Raw genomic sequence first — 24598 nt, 5'->3', positions numbered from 1 at the left:
TGTGATTTATGTCAGAGAGTGTTCTCCCTGTGATTTCCTCTAAGAGTTTTATAGTATCTAGTCTTACATTTAGGTCTTTAATCCATTTTGAGTTTATTTTTGTGTATGGTGTTAGAGAATGTTCTAATTTCATTCTTATTTCCTCTTTTACATATGTGTCAGGACCAGCATAACTCCCTGATCATATTAGGGCAGGCCCCTTTGAAGATCAGGTGGGTTGGGCGGGACACCCTGTGCTACCATCTCACTAAAAGGACCTTCACCTCTGGACAAGTCACAGCACAACTGATTCCAAGATCCCTTTGTGGCTCCTCCAAACAACCTTGGTTCCCGAATGGTGCCTGGCTTCCGCATGCCTTCCTCCCCTGGTCCTTGGTACTGTTTGGGTCTCTGCTCCCTTGCTCATACCTCTACCCACTCTAGCACCCCACCATCACCACCATCCTGAGCTGGGACGCCTCCCAGGTACTGACTGGCGGGCTGTTCCTACCTTCCTCAGAGCTAGGCCAGGAGCCCTCTGCCACCCACTCATCTAGTGTCTTCTGAACCCATCGGGTTCCAGGAGAAATCTCATGGATACCGATTATATGTGCATTCTCTACCCTCAAAAATACCAGTCTCAACCAGAGATAGGGATGCCCTAAAAATAATCCATTTGTTCATTCAGCATATGTTTATTGTGTACCTCCTGGAGCTGGACTAAACTGCTTATAAGATAGCTATTGTCCCTGGACTTCCTGAACTAATTGTCCCAGGAAGACATAGACATGGAAACAGGCAGTTATATAATAGAACAGAGGTATATGGTGGGAAGGAACAGGGCTCCATAGGTGTTCAGAGTAGGTCAAGATTTTTTAATTCCTTAGAATTTTAAAAAGGTAAATTGACTTTGATTTGCTTAGTTTGCATTTATGTCTTCTTATTCTCCAATTTATGGCATATTTGTTTTCAAGTTTTATAGTGAGGTCTAGTGGAGCTGGGGCAGTTCATTCAACATTTTTGAACCAAAAAACAAAACTTGTTTCCTTAAAATACCAAGCTGTTTCAAGCAACAATATTTTGATCATAAAAAAAAAAATGCTGAAAAAAAAAGATGAAATTGTTTTAGTCTAAAAAGGTCTTTTCACCAGCCTGCTGCATTTAGTATCCTTGGTAAAAGCACATGTAAAAAACAAAGTTCGTAAGTGTGCTAGTTACGTTATTGAATAAAAACTGTAAAAAAAAAATTTTTTTTTAAACACAACTCATTGTACTTCATGCTTTAAATATCCAGTATAGATCCTGGAGAAAAATAAATATTTCAGTGGAACTGGAGATATTTTGTGTAGGTGAAGAAAGGGCTGACAGTGAGAAAGGAGAAAATAAGAAAAGGCAAACTAAAAAAAGGAAAAATGTGGGATTCCATGTCAGTTTTGAATGTCTCTCTATTAATCAACAGATTGAATTTTCTCAACTCTCCTTTCCTTCAAGGTTTAACACATAGTCCCAGGATTCACAACATTAATGTTCTAGTAGAATTCTCAGTAGTGTCCCTGTGTATGTCTCCCCCACTTCCATTCATTCCCCAGTGAAATGGGCATCGTATTGCCTGCCTCACTGGATTGTTGTGAGGGTCACATAAGATATTGTGTGTATGCAGATGCTCTGTAATACTATAAAGTGCTTTACACTCATAAGGCATAGTTCTCAGTGGTCGTGGTCTCTCTGAACTGGAGCTGCTCTTCCTCGCTGGTATGATGCAGACATTTAAAATCTGTAATCAGGACAGGAGTGAGAGCCAAATGAAAATGCAAGAAGCTAAATAAATGTCATGGACAAAAAGAGGTGCTGGAGAATCAGATAAGATTTTACATTAGATAGAGCAACGCAAGTGTGACCAGATCACAAATCAATGAGTTTGAGCCGAGCAAAAGAGCATAAGTTCTAAATAAAAGGAGTGACTAAACAGAGTGCACGCCAGAGGCCAGAAGCTGTCAACAGAGGTCAGAACAAAATGTCAGGCTAATAAAACGGGAGTTCCAGGCTCTGAGGAACAAAGTGTGAGCCCAAGACGCTGTTGATGAGAAAGCTCCGAGAAGTGTTGAAACAAATTAGAGTTGTCAGTGGTACTCTGGGTCTGTGCTGGCTTGATACCAAAGTCTCCAGGAAAAAAAGGGGCAGAGAGGAATCAGATCATCCTCAGTAGTAGCAAACTGGCAACGATGACGAGCCAGTTAAAGCAAACATCTGAAGATGAGTTGTATCTCTTTGCCTGTGGTTTAATTGGGTAGGACTTCCTACCCCATTCTGTACCGGGGAACAGGCAGCACCTGGGAGCCCTCTTCTTCTGCAGCAGTACTTGGTCCACACTTGCCACTGACGGCCCTGATCCTAGGGACCCTGGGGGACAATGCCAGGGGGTTCGGTTCACCAGTTATCTGACACCCCAGACTGCAAAGGGATTCTTAAGTGTGTCAAATACGAACCTGAACTTTCCAAATTAGGGGAGAAAGGCTTTTTTCTTTAGACAGAAGTAGAGGCTGAAATGCCCAGTTCAGATGCACAAATTACACCAAATTTAATAACATATAATAAAAAGAAAACAAGTCTGCACCAAGTTCTAAAGCTTGTCCGAATAGTTTGCTGTGTTCTCACCCTAACTTGAAAGTGTATGTGTTTCAAGCAAACAGAATTCCAGCCATACAATGAAACACTTTGTGTGAGGTTCTGTCCTCAATATACCAATTACTAATGTGTCATTTGTTAGTGTTTTCTACTGTGCTTTTTACCCAATAAGACTGTAATTAGGATGTGAATTTAGAGTAAATGTCTTATTTTGAAACTCATACAATGATACGAAATATCTGTGTGTCTTTCATTTAATTTCTGCTGAGGACTCAGCCCAACAGTAAATGAATTCTGGTCTTTCTCTAAGCATTCAGTTGACCAAAGTAAAGGCTTCTCTTCCAAATATGAAATAAGTATAATAATGAGCTTTTAGAAAATATTTACTCTCTAATGCAGGGACTTTAATGCGTTATCTCATCTGATCTTCAGAAGAGCCTTTGAGGTAAGTCCTATCATCATTTCCATTTTATAGATTAGAAACTGAAGCTCACCACTAAGTGGTAGAACAGAATCACAAAGCCTGGTGTATTGATCTCCAAAGTCCCTATTTGTAACTGTGACTCCATTCAACACTCCCACAGCTAGCTTTATATATTTTTTATATATAAATACCACAAATATGTCATACGGAAGGTGTGGAGAGAGAAAGAAGGAAGGGAGAGAAAGAGATTTGTAAAGAGCAATTTGGTTTTCAAGAATGAGCCTAATCATTGAAAGACCTTAACATAAGAGTTCTTACAATATGAACTCCATTAGGTCAAATTCCCCCAAAATATTCTCAATTAATCTCTGTTAGTTTATGTTTCTTCCTTCATATCCCATTCCAGCCATTGCCTCCAGTCTCTTCCCCCAAGTATATTAACTCAGAAACATAGTCTTTCTAGAATGCTTACGTAGCCTCCATTATTGTATTGAGAATTACTCATATGCACAAGGGGAAGAAGCTACCTGCTAATATTCTATCTTTATTTCAGTAACTGGCTGAATTTGAACATTTTTTTTCAATATAATGTGATTGCTTTGATGTCCTCTTCTTTTATTGTGTCTCTTGTTTAACTGCACTGTCCTTTTCTCAGTAGCCCAGCTAGGCTTCAGCAGAGCAGAGTGTGCCTGAGCAGTGATGTCTCCAGCTCACTTAGACAAATGCTGCTCATTCTTGACAGTTATGTGGTGTTTCAAGCTTTATATGATTCCATAAATGGGCACTAAAAACATATAGTATCCCATTAACACAGTACATGCGTTCCTTTGTAGTACGTATAACTAATATGTCTTGTAAATTGAAATAGAGATTTAAATCAGCAGTGAATCCAGTGGTTAGCACTGGTCCTGTTTAGGAGTTATCCCAGCTGACTTAACAGCCTGATTCTCACAAGAGCTAATGAGATGGAAGGAAAAAAAAAAAAAAATCAATACGATTCCAGCCAGGTCTTTTGCATTAGCAAAATTTGAAATTCCTTCAGTTATGTGCCGGAATTCAGATAGAGTAGAGAGACCCAACACGCCACTCCCCATGCCTCCACGACCTCGGAGGACCAAATGGCTTTTTTCAGAGAACCAGGTCCTGGCTTCCTGTTCTGCAGTACATGTAGTCTTACACTAATACAAGATTGTTTCTTTTGTTCCAATTCAAGCACTTTCCGAACATAGGTTATAGGTTCCAGCCTTTTTTTTGGCCACACCAGGTGACTTGTGGGACCTTAGTTCCCTGACCAGGGATTGAACCCGGGCCCTCGGCAGTGAGTGCATGGAGTCCTAACCACTGGACCACCAAAGTATTCCCAGTTCACAACCTATCATTTGCTCCCTTAACCTGGCTTCTCTGGCCATGCATTGCCCTACAATGTGAGTCTCAAGACGAGATTCCCTAGAACAGCAGTTACTTGCTTGCACATGAAGTGTCCCAGAAATATCCCCCACTGTGGCTTAGCCTACAGGTCCTGACCCTTTCCTGGGGCACTACAGTTATTTTCATCCCCTGCTTAATCCACTGCGAAGTAAGGACTTTTAAGTTACAATAGACTTACTCAATATCATCTGAGGTTTAGTACAATTTATTTTGACGCAGCACATTCTCAGTCTTTTAATTATTCAAGTCGCTGAACTATGGGTGTTCAGTGTCATCATGGTTAACTTTGCTAAGTCACTAATTTCCAGTGTAACCAAATGTCTACTACCCAGCTATTCTGCAGTCCTCAAATCTTGGGGGTCAGTTCTTTAATATTGAAATAAAATTGTTTGAGCACCAACCTCACATTCTAAGGCAATTCCAGTGCCTCCTGTCTGAAGTAGATTGACGAAAATATGGAAAAATTATATTCCCCATGTCTCCTCATTCAAATCCCTGCCACGGCTGTGATAGTGGGTTTAGTAGGGTTTCTAGAAATTCATGTGCTCCTGAAACCTCAGGATGTGACCTTATTTGGAAGTAGGGTCTTTGCAGGTGTAGTTAGGCTAAGATGAGGTCATGTTGGATTCAGGTGGGCCCTAAAGCTAACAACTGGCGTTTTTATAAGAGGAGGCCACAGAGACATGGTGAAAAGCTGGAGACAGAGGCAGGGATTAGAGTGATTCGGTTACAAGCCAAAGAACACTGAGACTGGCCGGAGTCATGAGAACCTAAGACAAGGCAAGGAAGGATTTCTCCCCAGAGCCTTCAAAGAGAAAACAGCCCTGCGGACATCTTGATTTCAGACTTCTGATCTCCAGAACTGTGAGAATAAATTTCTGTTGTTTTAATTTGCTGCACAAATTGTGACCATTTAATATCGTAGCCCTAGGAAACTCACATGCCTGTGCATCTGTGATCGCTCCTTTCCCCCCGCGTCACTCATTCCAACACAGCACCACACCTCTCCCTTCATTTGAGGATGTTCCCTAGCTCCACCTGGGGATCTAAGAGAATTTTACTGAAGACTTATTCATAACAGGAAAACGTGAGCAGAAGAGCCTACAACTTTCAAGTTGAACCTTAGACTTTACTTTGTCGAAATTCCTGGCTAGATTAGACTCCATATTTTCCTCACTGGCCACTCTCCTCGGTCTCTCCCCTGCCATCAAAATACTGTGCATACTCGCGCTCCACTGAAATCTTCTCCCTCTGGTTTCTCCTCTTTACCCTGTTTGGGGGCTTACAGAATACTTATTTTCTTTGACTGCTGGAGTAAGATTCAAAGTCTGTTAAATTATTTTTCCAAGAAATTCAGCCTATTTCTCCAAACATCTGATATCCAGTGTAAAAAAAATAATAATAACCAGTCAATCTAAGAAAGAAATGGAAAATTTTATTCGGGCCAAATTTGAGGATTATAACTCAGCAAGAGCATCTCAGGTCTGAGAACTGTTCCGCCCATTAGAAGTCAAGGCACAGTTATTTAAGTTTTTTGAGGCAGAGGGCTGTACATCACATGATGTATTATTGACAGTTTACATAATCCAGATCTAAGGGTCATCGTGGTAAGTCATGTGATCCCGTACATGATCAAGAAGGAATGTTATCTTTGAAGGAGTTGTCTTGCTAATGCTAGGAGAATGTTGTTCTTTATGGTTGAGCAGGTATTTCTGCTGATGGGGGAGGTCTGGTCGATGCATAAGTCAGATACACAATGCACAGTAGAAGGGAGAGTGGAATCCAAAGGGCAGAGAAAATTTTTTTATGTTTAAGTTTTTCTTGTCTTGCCATAAAATGAGTTTTATTTCACACCAGGATGTGCCTTTCATAGTTAAATACCTCATTAAGCTAATTATCTTAAATTTAAAAATCAGTTCCCTTTCTAGAGGAATTTTGCCATATTGCAAGGACTTCTGGGTCAACTTGCAACCAGACTTTTTAAAAAAATGTTTGTTACATTTGAAACTCAAATATAATAATTACTATTGAGTAATAAATTTAACCCTAAATCCTAATTCCAATAAATGATACAAAAAAAAGAAAGCATGACCATGAGGTAAACAATATGATAATAATTGAAATGAAATGGCTACACTCCTCAAAGGTCATTTTACATTTTAACCTCAGTTCTTTACTTCCACTCAAGTAGCAGTGATGGGCACAATGCAAAGACACCCCATAGTCCACATTCTTCCTGACTTCACTTTTCAAATTAAAATTTTGTCTACTAGAGCTTGTTGCAAGAAAGAAAGTGGGGCACGAGAGGATGGTTACGTCCCAGGTTTCGCGTGAGTCCGTGGGACTACCACCAAGTGTGGGTTCTTGGCTTTGCGCAGGAAAGAATGCAAGAGCGAGCCATAGTAAAGTAAAAGGAGTTTTATTCAGGGAGATACACACTTCATAGACAGGGTATCTCAGAAGGCAAGAGTCCCCAAAATATGGGCGGTTAGTTTTTATAGGCTGGGCAATTTCATAGGCTAATGAGTGGGAGGATTATTCCAACTGTTTTGGGGACGGAGCGGAGATTTCCAGGAATTGGGTCATCGCCTACTTTTTGGCCTTTTATGGTTGGCCTTTTATGGTTGGCCTCAGAACCGTCATGGTGCCTGTGGGTATGTCATTTAGTATGCTGATGGATTACAATGAGTGTATAATGAGGCTCAAGGTCTAGTAGAAGTCAACTTGTCCGCCATCTTGGACCTAGTTGTTCTAACCAGTTTGTTGTGTCTTCAATGGCTATGTCATTCTTTTAAGGTTTGTGCCCTTCCTGTCTCAAACATAGTAGATTCATAATAGTTTTTCCTAACTTTCAAGAAAAGACTTATATATGAAGCATTTTTATAATTTATTTTGGGCTCATAGATGGCTCCATCAATGTCCCCGTGAACATGGGACTTTAAATAAGATAGATTTCTTCTTTAAATAAAATAGATTTCAAATATAAAGAAAAGAAGGAAGAACATTTACAACAAATAGCTAATACATAGTCATGTACACACCACCCGCATTTTAGAGGTGTTGTCCTTTTACCATACGGACTACACATATTTCTCTTTTAAGAAATATCATGTTAACTAGCACAGATGAAGCCCCATTTATACCTGCCTCCCTTGCTTTTCCAGGTTAAACTTCTATCATGGAGTTTACATGTGTCTTTCTATTCGTGTTTTTATATATTTACTACATATGTATGTTTGCATAAATGATAGATGGTATTATTTTCTGTGTTTTATATAAAGGACATTATACTGTATCTCTCATTCTGAGCTTGTTCTTTCCCTCAATTTTATGAATTTCAGCTTAACTTGAATCATAGACCCTTTAAAACAGTAAGGACATCAGTGACTATCTGGCCACCACTTATTTTAATTAAATTAATCTTAGTTTTAAAAATAATATGATTTCATAAAATAATAAAAAGATTTTATATTCAATTTCTGTCCCCTGTACAAAATTACTGTCAATATGCTTGGATACTTCCTTCTAATCTTTTTATATATCAATTTTTTTGGCATATTAAAATGAAACATTAATGTTAATATAGTCACTTAAATTTTATATTATAATTTTTCTCTATTTTCTGAATGATTCTTTTGACAGGAATGTTTAATGAGTCTAAAACTATCCATCGAATGTATACTATAATTAATTTAGCTATTCCTCTATTCTGACATTTAATATATGTTTTACTTCCTCCTTTAAAAATAAGCCTTCAATAAACAAAACAATAATAACTAGTGAACTTGTTAACTTTCACTATATTTGAAGTTATTTTCTCAGATTAGATTAGAAAACCTTTGTAAATTATCTACTCTATTATTTATTTTTTGTCTGGTATCTTATAAAAATATGAATGAGCTATTTGTGTAATAAATATTTTATATATTTTAATATTACACACAGGCTTTTAAAAATATATAGAAATTATCAGACAAATTGTAGACAATTATCTACACTTTCCTCCAAATCTAGGGAATAAGAGTAAGATTGCCTTTAGAAAGTTAAACTGCAGTGAATCAGAGCAGAGATATGTCAAACCACCTAACCTGATGGAATATATTAACATATATAAAGAAAAATGTGTTAAGCAAAGAGCACTGGCCAAACCCAGAGGCAAAATCTCATAGCTATGTCTCATTGTAAATTAATAAATTAATTAAACGAATAATTCACTGATTGTGATTTGACTTCTTGTGCAGATTGCCCACAGAGAGAAAATGGCCTTGTCAAGTAGTTAAAAATATTCCCGTTTTTGAGGCAACTACTTTTCTGGTTGTAAATTGAATTGACATTTAGTCCCGAGAGTCTGTTTAACATTAGCCTGCCACTAAGAGATAAATCCTCTAAACCTACAAATAATCAGGTTTTGGAATATGTGAGGTTTCTGATCAGACCCTGCCACCAGACCGGTCCACCTTGGAGGGCTCTTCGTGGACAGCCATATAGTTTTTTCCTATAATAGACTCATGTTTAAATCAACCTCTCCTTCGCAATTTCCTTTACTGCTTCTACACATAGAAACTATATTCTCTCTAGAGACTGGTGACATACTAAATGCTACTTCTAATACTGCTATTTGAAGCATTTTCCAATTTAATCCACTCAGGTAATAGAGATGGCGTATCAGGAAGAGGTCAAAATCCATTCATTCACACCATAAACTCTTCATCAAGTGACTTCATCAAGTGATATTTGGTCAGGTATTGAAAAGATAACGGGAAGGACCTCAGTCTGGGAGAGAAAATTACCTAGTTTACGGTGCTTTGCAGGGCAGTAGTGCTATGCGAGCCTGAGAAGGGATACCTATCCAAACTGGGGGCTGAGGGTGAAGAAATGGGAGGTGCCAGTGGTGGGGAGGGGAGGAAAGGGTGGGGGGGATTGAGGAACGAAAGCCCCAGAAATAAAGGAGAGCAAGGCTTATTTGGGAATGTGAGTAATTATATAATTGAACTAAAGGGAGCAAGGAGAGGGGGTGGAGAGGTTTTCAAAGGGTTAAACTGGAGAAGTAAGTAGAGATTAATCATGACCTTATTTGTTCCAGGGGTCACACGGCAGGATTTTCCCTACTGAAATTCTCTATCATACTAGTCTTGTGTTTTCAATTATATCAGGGGTTGGCAAGCTTTTTCAGAAAAGGACCAGCTAGTAAATATTTTTGGTTTGCATGCCAGAAGGTCTCTGTCACACTCTTCAACTCTGCTGTGTAGCCTGAAAGCAGCCCTACACAGTATGTAAACTAATGGGCATGGCTGCATTCCACCAAAACTTTATTTACAAAATAGACAGCAAGCTGAGATTGGCTTAAGGCCATAGTTTACTCATTACTGGTCTCCAAGAGTCTCTTCAAGATTTATCATGTTTGGAAATAACAAAGGTCAAATACACTCACATCTGAAACCATAGGGTAGGTTTTGTCTATCTGTAAAATGTCATCCTACTTGGTTAAGATCTCCTCTTTGAGAAGGATAAGTATTAAATAGGAAAGTAGTTAAAAAATTAATAAGGTGATTAATATCAAGATAATATATTCATTCTAATGCTTTCTCCACAAAATGTAAACCTCAAAGGTTTCAAAACTTGTAAAAGTAAAACCTTTACATTTGTACTTCATTTTAAAGAATGAACTATTTAACCTTCAAAATAACCTCAGAAATACTTGAATCTTGAGGGCAGGATACATGCTTTATTCAAATAATTTCTGAAACCAAGGAAGATGCCTGGCACAGAGAAGTTGTGTTTAGATGCTTTAACTAAGAGCAAATATCATTTTCTCTTTTTTAACAGTTGGAAAATTTGGTCCTAGAGAGATTGAATAGTTTAATAAGCTCGCATAAACAGTGTCAGAGGAATAAGTAAAACCCAGATTATCTAACTCGTGGATTTTTAATTTCAGTTATATTCTACAGTCAGGGATATTAAAAGAACACCAGGCTAAACATATAGTATAATGAATATTCATAAATACACGAAGATTATTAAAATGTCTGATGAACCGGGCTTACTGTCTTTGCTCAAAACTCACCTTCAACAAGGAAATGCCTCTCCCCTCCCCCTATTCCAGGAATGGCATGTGAATGTAACTGACCCTGTCTTTGGCCCAAGCTGTTTAGTCCATAGATGGGCATCTCACCCAAACTAGGTCATAGGAGGACTTCCTTGGATATTTCAGAACTGTCTCTGAGAAGGAGACTAAAATATAAATTTAGGAGTTGTTAATAGACATGTTCACTGGGGAACAAAGATGTCCAGCTTGCAATCAAAGGAAAGAATGAAGCAACTTAACAGAGAGGCTCTTGGATAAAATTTGGAGAGAGAATCCTGAGCAGATTCAAGTCATGATTCAGCTGTTCCAGGTGACTAACTTAAACCGTGTATCTCAGCTTGGGACTTGAACCCACAGTCTTTAACTGATACCACACACCTGGTCTCAGAACTTAATGAAGCTCAGGTTCTTGATGTCTCATCACAGAAAGAATTCTGTAAGAGACAAAGTGATAGGTAAGAAGTGGATTTATTTAGAGAGAAACACACTGCACAGACAGAGTGTGGGCCATCTCAGAAGGTGAGAGCAGCACCAGGGTACAGGGTTGTCAGTTTTTATGGGGGGCGTGGTATAATTTCTTAGGCTAATGAGTGGGAACAGTGATCCAGCTATTTTGGGGAAGGGGTGGGGATTTCCAGGAACTGGGCCACCACCCACTTGTTGACCTTTTATGGTCAGCCTTGGAACTGTCAGCGAGCCTGTGGGTGTGTCATTTAGCATGCTGATGTGTTACAGTGAGCGTATACAGAGGCTCAAGGTCCAGTGGAAGGCTGGTCTGCCATCTCAGACCTAGTTGGTTCTAACCAGTTTATGTCATGTCCTATGGCTATGTCATTCTTTTAAAGGTTGTGTCCTCTATTTACAATAGCCAGGACTTGGAACCAACCAAAATGTCCATCAACAGATGAATGCATAAAGAAGATGTGGCACATATATACAATGGAATATTACTCAGCCATAAAAAGAAATGAAATTGAGTTATTTGGAGTGAGGTGGATGGACCTAGAGTCTGTCATACAGAGTAAAGTAAGTCAGAAAGAGAAAAATAAATACTGTATGCTAATGCATATATATGGAATCTAAAAAAAAAAAATTGGTTCTGAAGAACCTAGGGGCAGGACAGGAATAAAGAGGTAGACATAGAAAATGGACTTGAGGACACGGGGTGGGAGGGCGAAGCTGGGGCGAAGTGAGAGTAGCATCCACATATATACACTGCCGACTGTAAAATAGTTGGCTGGTGGGAAGCAGCAGCATAGCACAGGGAGATTTATTTTTGACTTCTGTAAAATAATTGGGAGTGGCACTAGTTACTATTACGTGACTGTAATGTTTTAAAACTACACAATCTATCCCTGGATTATTATTTCCTATTAGGCATTTACAGTGAATGATTGGGTCACCCAGGTATTTTACTTAGTAATTGGAAGTTTGAATACTGCAATAGCAAATTATTTTCCTTTTTAAAAATGTTTTTAATGTTTGTAACTCATGTTTATTAAGTGAGGAAGGGCTTATGCACCTGGACATTATTACATTAATTCAGTATTTAGCACTGAATTATATTTTGGACGAATCAAGAAAATAATTATAATTGTAATACTACATGTTAATGTTTGCTTTTCATGTTTCTGAGTGGCTCAGTCAGGCTTGTAGGAAATTGTTTATTTTGTTTACATATTGTTGGATTACTGTTCCAACAAAATTTGCTCAAATTAGAAAACAAAAGTTACTATTTCTTTAGTTAACTGAGTTCTGAAAACCCATACACTAAAACTCCATTTTCACATTACAGAGATATTTCTGTTGTAAGAATTGCATCTTGCTTTTTTATATTATGGTGTTCTTCAAACTCATATTTGAAAAGATATATTTAAATAGAACTGTGTTTATTCATTGGCTTTTCTAATTATTAGGGAATATTTTTATTTTATTTAGCACTAAGTAAATTTTAAACATTATTTTCTGTCTGCCTTTTTCTGTTCTTCAGCCAAATGATTTTTTAACAAATACTTAACTAGAGTAGTTCAGGCTGTTTAAAGAAATTTTCTAACTCTAAGTGAAATTTTTTGTGATACTATTTACACACTTTATCTGTTCTTAGGTTAAAAATGTGTATGTTGGTTTTAAAAGTGGGAAAGAGACATTTCATATTTATGTAAATCACTGCACATGATCAAAGTTTTATAAAAGTTTACTGTATATATGGCAATTTTGATTACTTAGGCATTGCAGAACAAAGTTACTTTGTTGGAAACATGGTATATTTCTTCCCAAAGTTTACTGATTTAGCGATTTCTCAAAATAAATGAAACTTGTCTGATTTCTATCTCATTAATCCTTTTTCAAAACAAGAAAAACACCTTGGGACAAAATCCAGGGGGCTTATATCAAGGAATATCTTTGCTATTTCTGAATTGATTTTGTCATTATAGTTACCTTGTTTTTCTTGGTAAGGAACAGGATGTTTGGTCTATTCTTATGTTTATGATATTATAAAATATCTTCTCCTCAACCTCCTGTATCACTGAAAGTCACTGGATGTATGTTCCAGTTTGTGTGTTAGTGTGTCAAGAAAGAAATCACTTTTTAAAATTTTTAAAAATAGTATGAAAAATCTCTATAACATTCACAGACTTGTAGCTGTAAAATTTTAAAGTCACTGGAACAAAATCATTGCAGTGTTTTCATAGATGTAGCTTATAAAAAAGCAAGAGTAGATTTACTCTTCAGATCTGACCAATATGTACAATGTTTGCAATTAAACTCTTTACCAATAGGTGGTGCTAGAAAGTTTAATATTTATTCCAATAATTGAACTTGCTGGAAAAATGTGCTCAAATGCTTTTTTTTTTTTTAAAGCATAAAGCAATATGTACATATATGTAAAATTAAGCCCTGCTTGTTTCTGTGACAGCACCGTCTAAGACAGTTCGACTGGTTGGTGGTAGCGGCCCTCACGAAGGCAGAGTGGAAATTTTCCATGATGGCCAGTGGGGTACAGTTTGTGACGACCGCTGGGAATTGCGTGGAGGACAGGTCATCTGTAGGAGTTTGGGATACCAAGGTGCTCGAAATGTGCATAAGGGAGCTTATTTTGGACAAGGTAATTTTTTTTTTTTTTAATGAAATGTAGGCATTCTCCAGTACATACAATCAAGTAGAGACAGGAACATGTAGAATAGGAAGCAGGATTCTTTTTTTAAGGCCTTTCCTAGAAAGTAGAAATGAAAAGATAGAGATAAAAAAAAAAAAAGATGCTCTCAGACAACATTTAATGTCTAAATTTCGTTTAGACTCAATCAGTTAGTTGGACAATAGAGGAAAATATGGAAAATTACTGGTAAAGCAGATCAACAGGAACCAGTGAATTATATAGACAAGGCATGACTTCCTGGGAAACTCATTTACATATCTGGGTCTTGCAGGCAGCTGGGCAAGTCCACGTGCTCCCCCATTTTCTCTTCTGTGGAACTGGAGGGTGGGTGGTGGGTACCAGCTTCTGCGTTTACTTCCCAAACCTTAGTCCACGTTGGAGCACCTCTATTCTGAAAGGACAGTGAAAAACCATGAAAGAGAAAGAGGCGATTTTACCGGTTCTCTATGCCTACTAATTGTGACTTCTCCTTTAAGGAACTTGATGAGAAATAAGGGAAGAGAAAGGTTACTTTCCCCTCTGTTTGAGGTCGAATCGAATAATTTTTTTGCTGCATGTGTATCTGCATATTTTCATCTGGATGACTCAGTAACTTGTTCTGTGAATGTATTGAAAGAGCTAGGAAGAAAATTTGCTGGGGACAAAATGTTTGCATGTTTACCCATGATATTTTTATTACCTCATTTTTTTTCTAAATTGGCACCTAATAATAGGTTTTATGTGTAATTAAATATATATAAGTGCTTCAATTCTGAAGGACAGATTAGAAAAAAATAGCCATATATAGGTAAACTAGAATTTTATAGTCAATATTTCCTCTTTATTTATTCTACTGTCCATATGTGATAGATAATTGGTATCTCTGAAGTTCATGTTGACTAAAAAAAAAAAAAAAGATTTGCCCATCTTGATTTTGTGCTATTCTCCTAGATAGATATGGGCAATAGGAAATTGTATGCAAAATAATAGAGATAAAATAACAGTATTACCAGATAATCTTGTGTATGATGATAAAATGGTGGAGTATGTCAAATTATCATGTCAAAAGACTAAACAAGATAAGATAGACTTCTTAAATTCATAAAATAGATTGTTAAGTACTATTATGCTACAGTTTATTGAGTAATAACTATGTGTCAGGCATTGTGCTAAACACATAAATAGTATTAATAATAAGATAAGATAATACTAAGATCACAATTATATCCTTTATTCCTTTACGAAAAGAATTCATTTTATCAAATTCAAGAGACGAATTTTAGCAGGGATCCAGGTTCTAAAGTCTTTAGAGACCAGAAACTTCATTTAATTTCATAAAGAGGCTAAGCACAAGACGGAAGAGAGTGATAATGCTGAAAGTTTCTGCACCCAGGTTCAAGCCTCCAGCTGTCAGTTTTTAATTTGTGCCTTAGAGTTTTGAATAGAAGAAACAAAGGAAATAGAAAATATCCATAATTTGCCATCATCCAATAGATCTTTGGAATTTCCAAATTTTCCATTTCTACTACATTTTCAGAACTTCTTCCCCATCTTGAAAAGTGTCGGACCAAAACCATCCTTGCAGCTGTAAAATTTACCTCCTAAATGAATTGTTTTAAACAGCAATAAGCTGGATTATTTTTTCCCCACAGAAGGGGAAAAGAAAAAAATCCCTAACTCTTAGTCACTAGAAAATCAAATGAATCAGTGAATTGTTTAGGAAGACTAAACTGCCAATCTGGGTTTCTACAATGTTCTGTGAGGAAAAAATCCATTTCTATGGTAACTAAGATCCATAGCATGAAAGGCCATTTATTTAAAATACATAATTGTATAAAACATTTCAAATACAATCTGTGGTGGGAAAGTGAATAAGACGTTATATGCCAGCTCTGTTCTTTTTACGAATATGAAGCCTTGCCATAGATTTCAAAGCTGTTCTTCAATTGAGGTTCTAAACCTAGATGGTAAACACACAATTGGAGACTATTATCTTAAGATTCCATTAACTTGCAGGCCTAGTCTCACAAGTAAAATATTCTTTTCCCCACAGCTTTTATTCATTCTTGCTTATACCTCTAGGGATTTCTAGTCTAAAACACTGGTAAGAAAGGAATAAAATACATATTCTGAAGTACTGGCCAAAAAGAAGAAAGTTCATTATTTATATAAGAAACAATAGAGTTTAGTCTCATGTGAAATGAGTCATTTGGCTATATGGAGATGATTCTCTCAAGTTTTCTTCAGGTAACAGACTATTTCTCTAAGATGAGCATCCATTTTCAGTGAGGCTTTGTATTTATGGTAGCTGGTGATCCTATACATTAAACTAGAGTTTTATTATAATAAAACAATGAGATATATCAGAATTTTGTTTTTCCTCTCACATTCTCAAATACCTACCAAACTGAACTGGAAAGACTAGAAGTTTTATAATATAAACTAAGGAGATAGGAGTTGAAACCTTAGCTCTGATACATCTCAGACTTTCAGTTTCCTTTCCAATAAAATGAGAATAATAATAACAACCCAGCAGATTTATTTTAATCTGAAATGAGCTGCGTATAGAAAGTGCCCATTACGAAGCCAGACTCATAGCATTGCTCAAGAGTGACAGAGATCACTGGTAGCAGCACTGCCAACTGTATAATTACAAGTTTATTTGCAATCCTAGTTGAATGGTAGGAAAGTCAGATCCATGTTACACTGTAGAGCGATATTCACGGTGTTCCAAGGGTGGTAAAGTTGAATGTGGTTTTTCCCACAGTACAGAGGTGTGATTTAAGAAGCATTCTGTGTAACTGTCTCTTCTAATCTTCCCACTCTGCTCCACACACATCCAGCTCTGTTTCAGCTCTCTGCATATTCAGTCCCCCAAAATTGAAGAATGATGATGAGAATTTTAAATAATAAAGCAAGATGAGCTGGGAGAAAGAATAGAATTGAGGTGATTTGTTCTGGAGAAAAAGAATCTAAAAAATAAATTTCATGATCTGCTTCATTGTACATTGTATTTTAAGAAACAGGCTTGCATCGTAAACTGATGTTGGATTAGTCATGGTAAACCACCTTTTCATGTAAAGCTGTTTCAACGCCTCCTTTTTCCACTCCTCCACCTTAAATTTGCAGTTTTATTCAGGAGGAAAAGAAAAAGTAATTTTGAATGCAGAACAGAGACTGGAAAGGAAACTTAGAAATATGAGTGGAGGGGTAGAGAGAGGAGGAGGAATGCACTAGAGTTTTAATTATGTGTCATTCTCATAGGAAAGTAAGAAAAATCAGATTAATACTATATTTTGCATTATTATCAAAATTGAAACAAGAAGATAAAAGTTTAAATTTATCTCCTTTGTATCTCTCCTCCCATTAAGGAAAGAATACAATTTTCTGGACACAGTTTCCCCCTCTCCTTTTTTTTTTCTTTCTTCTCATTTTAAAATAGCAAACCTGGCTTACCAGAGATAATCCTTATTAGCTTTAAGAACAATGAGTTTTGCAGTTACAAAGAAAATGAATTATAGGAACAAAGCTTAAAGCACACTCCTTTAAATGGGTTCTTTCATCTGGTTGCACCATTTGCATAAAGTGGAATGTTCTTTCTTTTTCCTGTGTAGACAAAAAGGTTAAATTAAGGAAGCACTGAGAAGCTTCTGGTGCTTGCCATTGCACGGGGCAGGGAAGGGGGAGGGAGACTCTTCTCTCCCTATGCAAGCTTTCCGATCTCTCATCCTGGTGGTCTCCCTGAAGCAAACTTGGATGAGCTTTGTCAGAGGACAGTGGTAGTCCGGGAGTTTGTTGCAGGCATATCTGAGCCTGTCAGCTGATGCAGGAAGTAAGAGCTGGATCTGGAGCAGCTATCTCATCTTCTCCTAAATTTAAAGGAGTTGGTGCTGAAGCTCTGAACTTAAAAGCAGAAACAAAAGAAAATTCTAAACATAAATGCTATCTTTTATTCATTACCCCTTTCACATTCCACAATCAATTTTCTGAGTGAAATTTTTAAAAAATTACAAGAATAAACTGAAGGAGATCAGGAATATAACTCTGCATCTCTGAACTATCCGTTAGTGATTGGAAGTAAAAACAATCTCAGAGGTGAATAAAATGTATCAATAGGTCAGAACTCTAATTCTTATGTACTGCTCCCTGCACACTGAAAGTTTTGAAACGTAAATGTTTAGATGTTGGGTATTATGGAACCTGATATAGAGTTATAATAGGGTTCTTAACATGTCTGTTCTGTTACTTACAGTAACAAAGGCAATAAATACTAAGTATTGAATAATACTGTTTATCAGGTGTTTACTACACGATCTCATGCAGTGCTTACAGCACCTGTGAGAAATAGATATTACAGCCCCACTTTTCATATAAAATTAAATAAAGCTGACAGAACTGTCACAAAACATGCCCCATTTACATAGCTATTGTGGCAGTCGTGGGGAGAGCACTCAACATCCATCCCTCACCCTGTCTCTCCACTAAGCAGACTGTCCTAAGTTCTTTAACCTTAAAAACTTCATTTCTAAAGAGTTTGCTTCTTCAGAATCTTAGGATCACAGAATTTTAAAGGGAAATGAAATCTTAAAGCTGTTTCGACCCCCCACCTCTCTATTCTGCATATATAATAAAACAGGGAAAATGAGTGGCTTCTCCAGAACCACAAAACTAGAATCCAGAACTATAGTCTAAGTTTACCCATTCTCTATTCTGATTCCCATTTCATTTTTTTTTTTTTTCTTTTTTTTTTGCGGTACGTGGGCCTCTCACCGTTGTGGCCTCTCCCGTTGCGGAGCACAGGCTCCAGACGCTCAGGCTCAGCGGCCATGGCTCACGGGCCTAGCCGCTCCGCGGCATGTGGGATCTTCCTGGACCGGGGCACAAACCCGTGTCCCCTGCATCGTCAGGCGGACTCTCAACCACTGCACCACCAGGGAAGCCCCCCCATTTCATTTTTAACATTGATCCAAAAACAAAAACCCAGAATGCTTTCTCAAAGAAGAAACTGTTGACAAAGCAGTTCCCAACTAGAAGTTTTAAAGTGATATAAATGCACGTCACGCAGCCTTGACTGGATGTTCGGAGACTTTAACCATTAGTGATTTTTGCTTCCCCACTTATCCATTCAGGAGCTAATCTCAAATCTCATCGTGTCACTGTATATCTGGCTGATGTTTGAAATATGATTACTTTTTTAAATAAAAGCAGTGTTACCGAAGATTAAGGAAACTCAAATCCCTCAAAGAAATATCAATATTTGTCTTTTTAAAAGAGAGATTAAGAGGAAATGGTATCATCTGTCAAGCATACTCTTAAGCATCACAAACCAAGCTCATAAAATTCCAGAAGCCATGGACAACACGGTTATTGTTGTCTGCTTTTGGAAACACAAAATTGGTCAATCTGTCCTCCTTATGCAGCCTTCAAATTGTAAAGGGAATTGTAGATATATAGATGGTTAGGTAGATAGATAAATAGATGATAAACAGGACTAGAGAATAAAAACATTTCTAAAATATATACATCAATTTTGCATAGGTTTCCACTAGTAGAAAGGATAACTCAGAGGCAAAAAATAACAATGACAGCAGCAAGAAAAAATATCCTTGAGTAACAGTTATTACCTAAAGAAATAAAAACAGATCTCTTTTTTAATCTTTGAGGTGCACATGAAGATAAAATTTTAGGCATTTTATGCTACCTTGGCATTAATTTTTAATGCAGAAAACAATTTGGAAGGAGATAGGACATGAGTATTAAATAATTTTTTTCCTTAGGCTTGATAGTCCCAAATATATTAATATAAAAATAAAACAGCAAATCCTTGAAAATTATTTTTATAACTATCTGGGCTTCTTTGTAGTCAATGAATAGCTCTAAGTTTTAAATGTCATCATGCTCTGTTGCTTGGCTCTATTCTCTCTGTTGTTTTGAGAAAGTCACGCATCCTTTCTGAGTCTCAGTTTGTTTACCTGTGAAATGGAAATAATTGCCAATATTTTACAAAGTTATTAGAAGTAAATTTTTTAAATTATATGTGAAAAGACCTAGCGTGTTCACTGTGTCTGAATCTTTTCCACATAGCATAAGACCAGAGTTACTGAATAATACAATATATTTATCACATCCATATGTTCTTGGTGAGAAAAGCACTGAAATATGAGTTAGGGGTTCTAAATACAAGAATCAGCTTTGCCACTAATTACACATGTGACCTCAGTTGCTGCATTTACCTAAAACAGAAGCCTTCACTAGAAGGTCAGTCCAAGAGAGAATGGATTCTGATTTTTGTTCACTCACATAGGTGCTCAAAAGAGATTTGTTAAATGCCCAAATCTAATAATGCAGGGGATTGCAGTAAATCTTTGATTAAAGGCACTGACACTAGGCAGATCCAGGGTGGGAATACTGGCTCCATTAGGCATTAGCTATGTGACCTTGGGTGGAGTTACTTTTTCTCTCTGATTTTCACTTTCCTCAACAACACTATAATAGCATTTATTAACTTTTTAAGGTTGTTTGAGAATTCAGTGAGATAACAACTCAAAAGTACTTTGAATATTTTCTGCCCCATAGTAAATTCTTAAAAAAGTGGACTTAAATGTTCATTGTTATTACTACAGCTTTGGTATTCTAATATTCATGGTTTCCTCTACTATGGTTTCTAAAAACTTGTGCTCACATGTCAGCACATTGACTGAATAATATCTATCTTGTGCTTCCCCTATGGGGATGCCCTCTGGATACTTCAGACATTGAGAGGATTGTCACCCTTAATTCTCTTTTCCTGGATTGTAAAAATTCTGCACTGCTGAGACATAAATCTGGTGACTAGATCTACAAAATGTAGAGTGAAAGCATCACTGTCCCCTGGGTACAGAAACCATGGAACCACACTGTTCTCATACTCCCAAACACAACAGATTTTTGGCTTTCACCAAAAGTTTTATTTATGTTTATTTATACAATTTATAAATGTTCATAAATGCAATAAATACAATACATAAATGTCCCACTGTTTTGGTTCCTTTACATGTTAAAATGGAAGTAGTTTTATTATTTGTGCAATTGTTATTATTTGCCTATGTTTTTTTATGAAGGTTTTATTTATTTATTTATTTATTTATTTAGCTGTGTTGGGTCTTCATTGCTGTGCGCAGGCTTTCTCTAGTTGTGGTGAGTGGGGACTGCTCTTCATTGTGGTACACAGGCTTCTCAATGCGGTGGCTTCTCTTGTTGTGGAGCACAGGCTCTAGGCATCCAGGCTTAAGTAGTTGTGGCACATGGGCTCAGTAGTTGTGATTCGTGGGCTCTAGAGTGCAGAGTCAGTAGGTGTGGCACACAGGCTTAGTTGCTCCGCAGCATGTGGGATTTTCCTGGACCAGGGCTCAAACCCATGTCTCCTGCATTGGCAGGTGGATTCTTAACCACGGAGCCACCAGGGAAGTCCTTGCCTATGTTTTTTGAATAGCCCTTTGGAGCAACTTCCAAAAAGTTCAGATAGACTTTATATATTTAAAATAAACACACATTCACAAACATGCTCATACATACAAACACAAACAGAAAAGGGACCATGATATGCCTAGTAAGAGCAATTTGGAAACCAAAAAGTATTCCTGGCAAGGTTTCTGACTTTGAGATCATATTCTCCTAATCTTTTCCTTTTTATCTGCCTTAAAATTTCAAGTTGAAAAGTCTTAATACTCTTATAAACATTTCAGAAAACACTTGAGCTGTCCAAGTTACTACTCTTACAATTGGTCAGCCCAGGAAAACCTTTGGTTGTCTAATAGAAACATTGTTTGGATTCTATTGATTTAATTACTATTATGTGAAATGAAAAATACAGTATTTCCAGTTACCTTCATAATGTAAACCTAAATATAACTTTTCTTGTATTTGGATATTTCTGGTGAAGGTACAAATTATTCAAAAACTAAGTGAATGAACCTATTTATTTTCTATGTGGAAATCAAAATTTCCTAGTTCTAAGGGTAAATAAAAACATGTCTTCACAGAAAATATCTATATAAACATCCTATTAACTGTTCTTTTAGCTTATAGATTTTTTCTTCTTCAATCCAGCTTCCACATTTCTGCCAAACATACAATTCTAAAATATAGTTCTGATGATATTTCTTTTGGTGACTCACAACATAAAATTCAAAAATGTTTATAGCATGGTCCCAGCTCTCTATCCAACCTTCCCAAAGAGTCCTCCTCCCCTCATTAATATACTTTGTGTCTTAGATGCCAGGAGACCATTAACTGTTCTAATACATCAAGCATTTTCATGCTGCCCCCACTACATGGAATGACTTCTTTTCCATACACAGAAAACCTCCATTTTTTAGGGTTCAGTCAAATGTTATCCACATTGTGATTACAAAATTTCCAATATCTTGGAAATTTATTCATATATTATAGGCACATTACTGCTATACAATTATGCACATTATTAACCATGCATATGTTGTTAATTTTTATTTCTTGAACTGACATAATATTTGAAAAATCAGTTAAGAGTAATGTAATTATATGTGCCATTATTTATGCTTCTGTTAAAAACAAGTCTTTATTTAACTTTTAGAACTACACAAAGGTATGTTTCTAAGTCTTGAAGACATTTCCAAATATGCTTTATATAGCTCTTGTGACTGAAAGAGAACCTTTTAACACATTGATTCAAATGGAAAAAATGCATTGTTGATTATGCTTACAGTATTAAGATATTTATTTACCATCCACCAGTTTTGCAAAGGTGTTTATTGAAATTTTGCTGCTAAATCATCAGTTTCTTGACAACATGAAATGTTCTTGAAAATTCATTAGGAGGTTTGCAATATTACATGTTTAACAAAACCCAATGAAATCATTCATTTAGAAGTTTTTCAAAGGTTCTGCTCCCAAATGTCTTAAGTATAAAAGAACAAACTTTTATAGTGATACACTTAAAAAATCTTTAGAGAATATCAGAAGAACATTTCCAAACACTCGTTTTAAAGTAATCTTTTCCTGCCATGAATTCCTTTCAAAAAAACAGTTGTTTTCTTATTCATTGATAAAATAATATCCTTATCTTGAAAGTGGCGGTTATGTTTATTTAGTTAATTGTCTTCTAGGTAGCCTATGCTGACAGGCCATTTTTCCTTCTAATGTGTCTGAGGAAGAATTCGGACGAAAAGAATAAGTGTTAGCTGTGCCATTTTCTTGTTGTTTGCTTGCGTTTGCACTTAATAATCTATGGTGTTCTTGCAGGATATTTTATAAGCCCTTTGCTGATCATATTACTCTTGGTTTAATTAAAAATAGATAACATGTCTGGTAAACCAGACACATGCAAACTGAAATACACTGGAACCTAAGAAAAGAACTCCAGGATTGCTTATGTTCTAGATATGCCTTGTACAGATACATATAGATCATTAAATCATTGCATATATCCATTATTATTAAAGTTTATTTCCTTCCTTATTTTTAAAAATAAAACTATTAAATCATTAGAGGAAACCAATAGTTCTTTAATCTATGATTTCATAGAACTCTGTATGCACCTTTGTTACACCTCTTATTACTTAGTATTTTAGTTGGTTACACAGTGACAGAAAATAAAATTTTCTGGGGCAGGGGGTTAATTTTTGAATCTTAATACAGAGCACAGAACTTGTATATGGATAATGATCAACACATTTTTTTTGTTAAATTGGTGAATAAATTAATGGCTCTTTCCCACTCAAACATAAACACTAAACTATACTTATTAATACAGTTGTATCTGATTTTTGCAGGTACTGGTCCAATATGGCTGAATGAAGTATTTTGTTTTGGGAGAGAATCATCTATTGAAGAGTGTAAAATTAGACAATGGGGTGTGAGAGTCTGTTCACATGCTGAAGATGCCGGGGTCACTTGCAATACATAATGCACCATATTTTCATTCACATTTATGAAATTGCTGCAAAATGATTTTTATTACTTTGCTTCATTAAAATCAGCTTAATGAATATTTAAGAGATTAAGAATTTTGTCCGCGGAAAAGGAATATTTAAAAATCAGTGGATAAACATATAAAATACCTTCATAATTACTATATGTCTATATCTGAACCATTCTAACTTCTCTAAGTTTTCAAATGGAATTTTCTAATATAATGACTTATGTATTGAATATATTGAAGTTTAAAACTTCTAGATTACAAATGACAGTGATAGTGGAAACACATCCCAATCACTGGCTACAATTTATATCTTCACAAGATTACAATTTTTGTCTCCTTTGTAATCTATTTAGTTCACTTTAATGTAATTACTTTCTGAATAATGAGAGAGTTGGAAAGTCTTCTTTTGTGCCAAGATGGCAAAATCTCCAATCCATACACATTTCTAAAGGAAGAATCTTATCCAGCTCTCAAGATCTCTGTGCAATAACTTAGCTGTTAGATAGCAATGTTCATGATATGTTTTGGCCATGATGAAAAACTCATCATGTTTTACATGCTCATATATTGAGATGGTCATTAATAACGTGGCTAATAGCATGGTCATTAACAATAATATGTTTATTTGACATGGTCATGTATTGACAGGTTTTTTTTTTTTTTAACTGCACTATAAAGTTAGTTGAAAGCAGGACATATGAGAAAAGGCACAGACCCACCATTGCTATATGTGTCCAGCTAATTACTGGATCAAAAATGTCATTTTCAGCATGGAGCTCAGTTTGCAATGCATTTTAAATTAATATGAGTAATTACTTTGTTACAACTTAGGACACTGTGTTTAAACAGTAAATATATTTACTTATTCCATTTTAACTAACAGCATGCAATGCCTTGAGTGCAGAAGGAGGTTTCAACAACCCTCCTCTCTAGTCTTTCATGAAGTGAGTCAATATTTACAACCAGAGAGAGAGAGAGGCA

The 24598-nt window shown here is 36.3% G+C and overlaps 1 protein-coding gene across 4 annotated transcripts in view; it reads left to right on the top strand.

Moving 5' to 3' along the window:
• MSR1 (macrophage scavenger receptor 1) overlaps positions 1-23816 on the top strand; it is a 65367-nt gene extending 41551 nt beyond the window's left edge. For 3 of the 4 annotated variants that reach the window (XM_029226652.1, XM_029226653.1, XM_029226654.1), the window contains exons 9-10: positions 13459-13647; positions 23469-23816. In XM_029226652.1, the coding sequence (XP_029082485.1) occupies positions 13459-13647; positions 23469-23602 (323 nt within the window). In that variant the 3' untranslated portion in view covers positions 23603-23816. Of the gene's footprint in view, positions 1-162; positions 1984-13458; positions 13648-23468 lie in introns of those variants that run through there. The other variant, XM_029226655.1, reaches the window with a different exon arrangement.
• Positions 23817-24598: the final 782 nt, after the last annotated feature.

Source organism: Monodon monoceros, unplaced genomic scaffold (assembly GCF_005190385.1).
Source record: "Monodon monoceros isolate NGI ecotype Baffin Bay Population unplaced genomic scaffold, NGI_Narwhal_1 Super_Scaffold_17, whole genome shotgun sequence".
NCBI lineage: Eukaryota > Metazoa > Chordata > Mammalia > Artiodactyla > Monodontidae > Monodon > Monodon monoceros.
The sequence above is the reverse complement of the archived record's forward strand: the minus strand, read 5'-3'. Positions and strand labels throughout refer to the sequence as shown.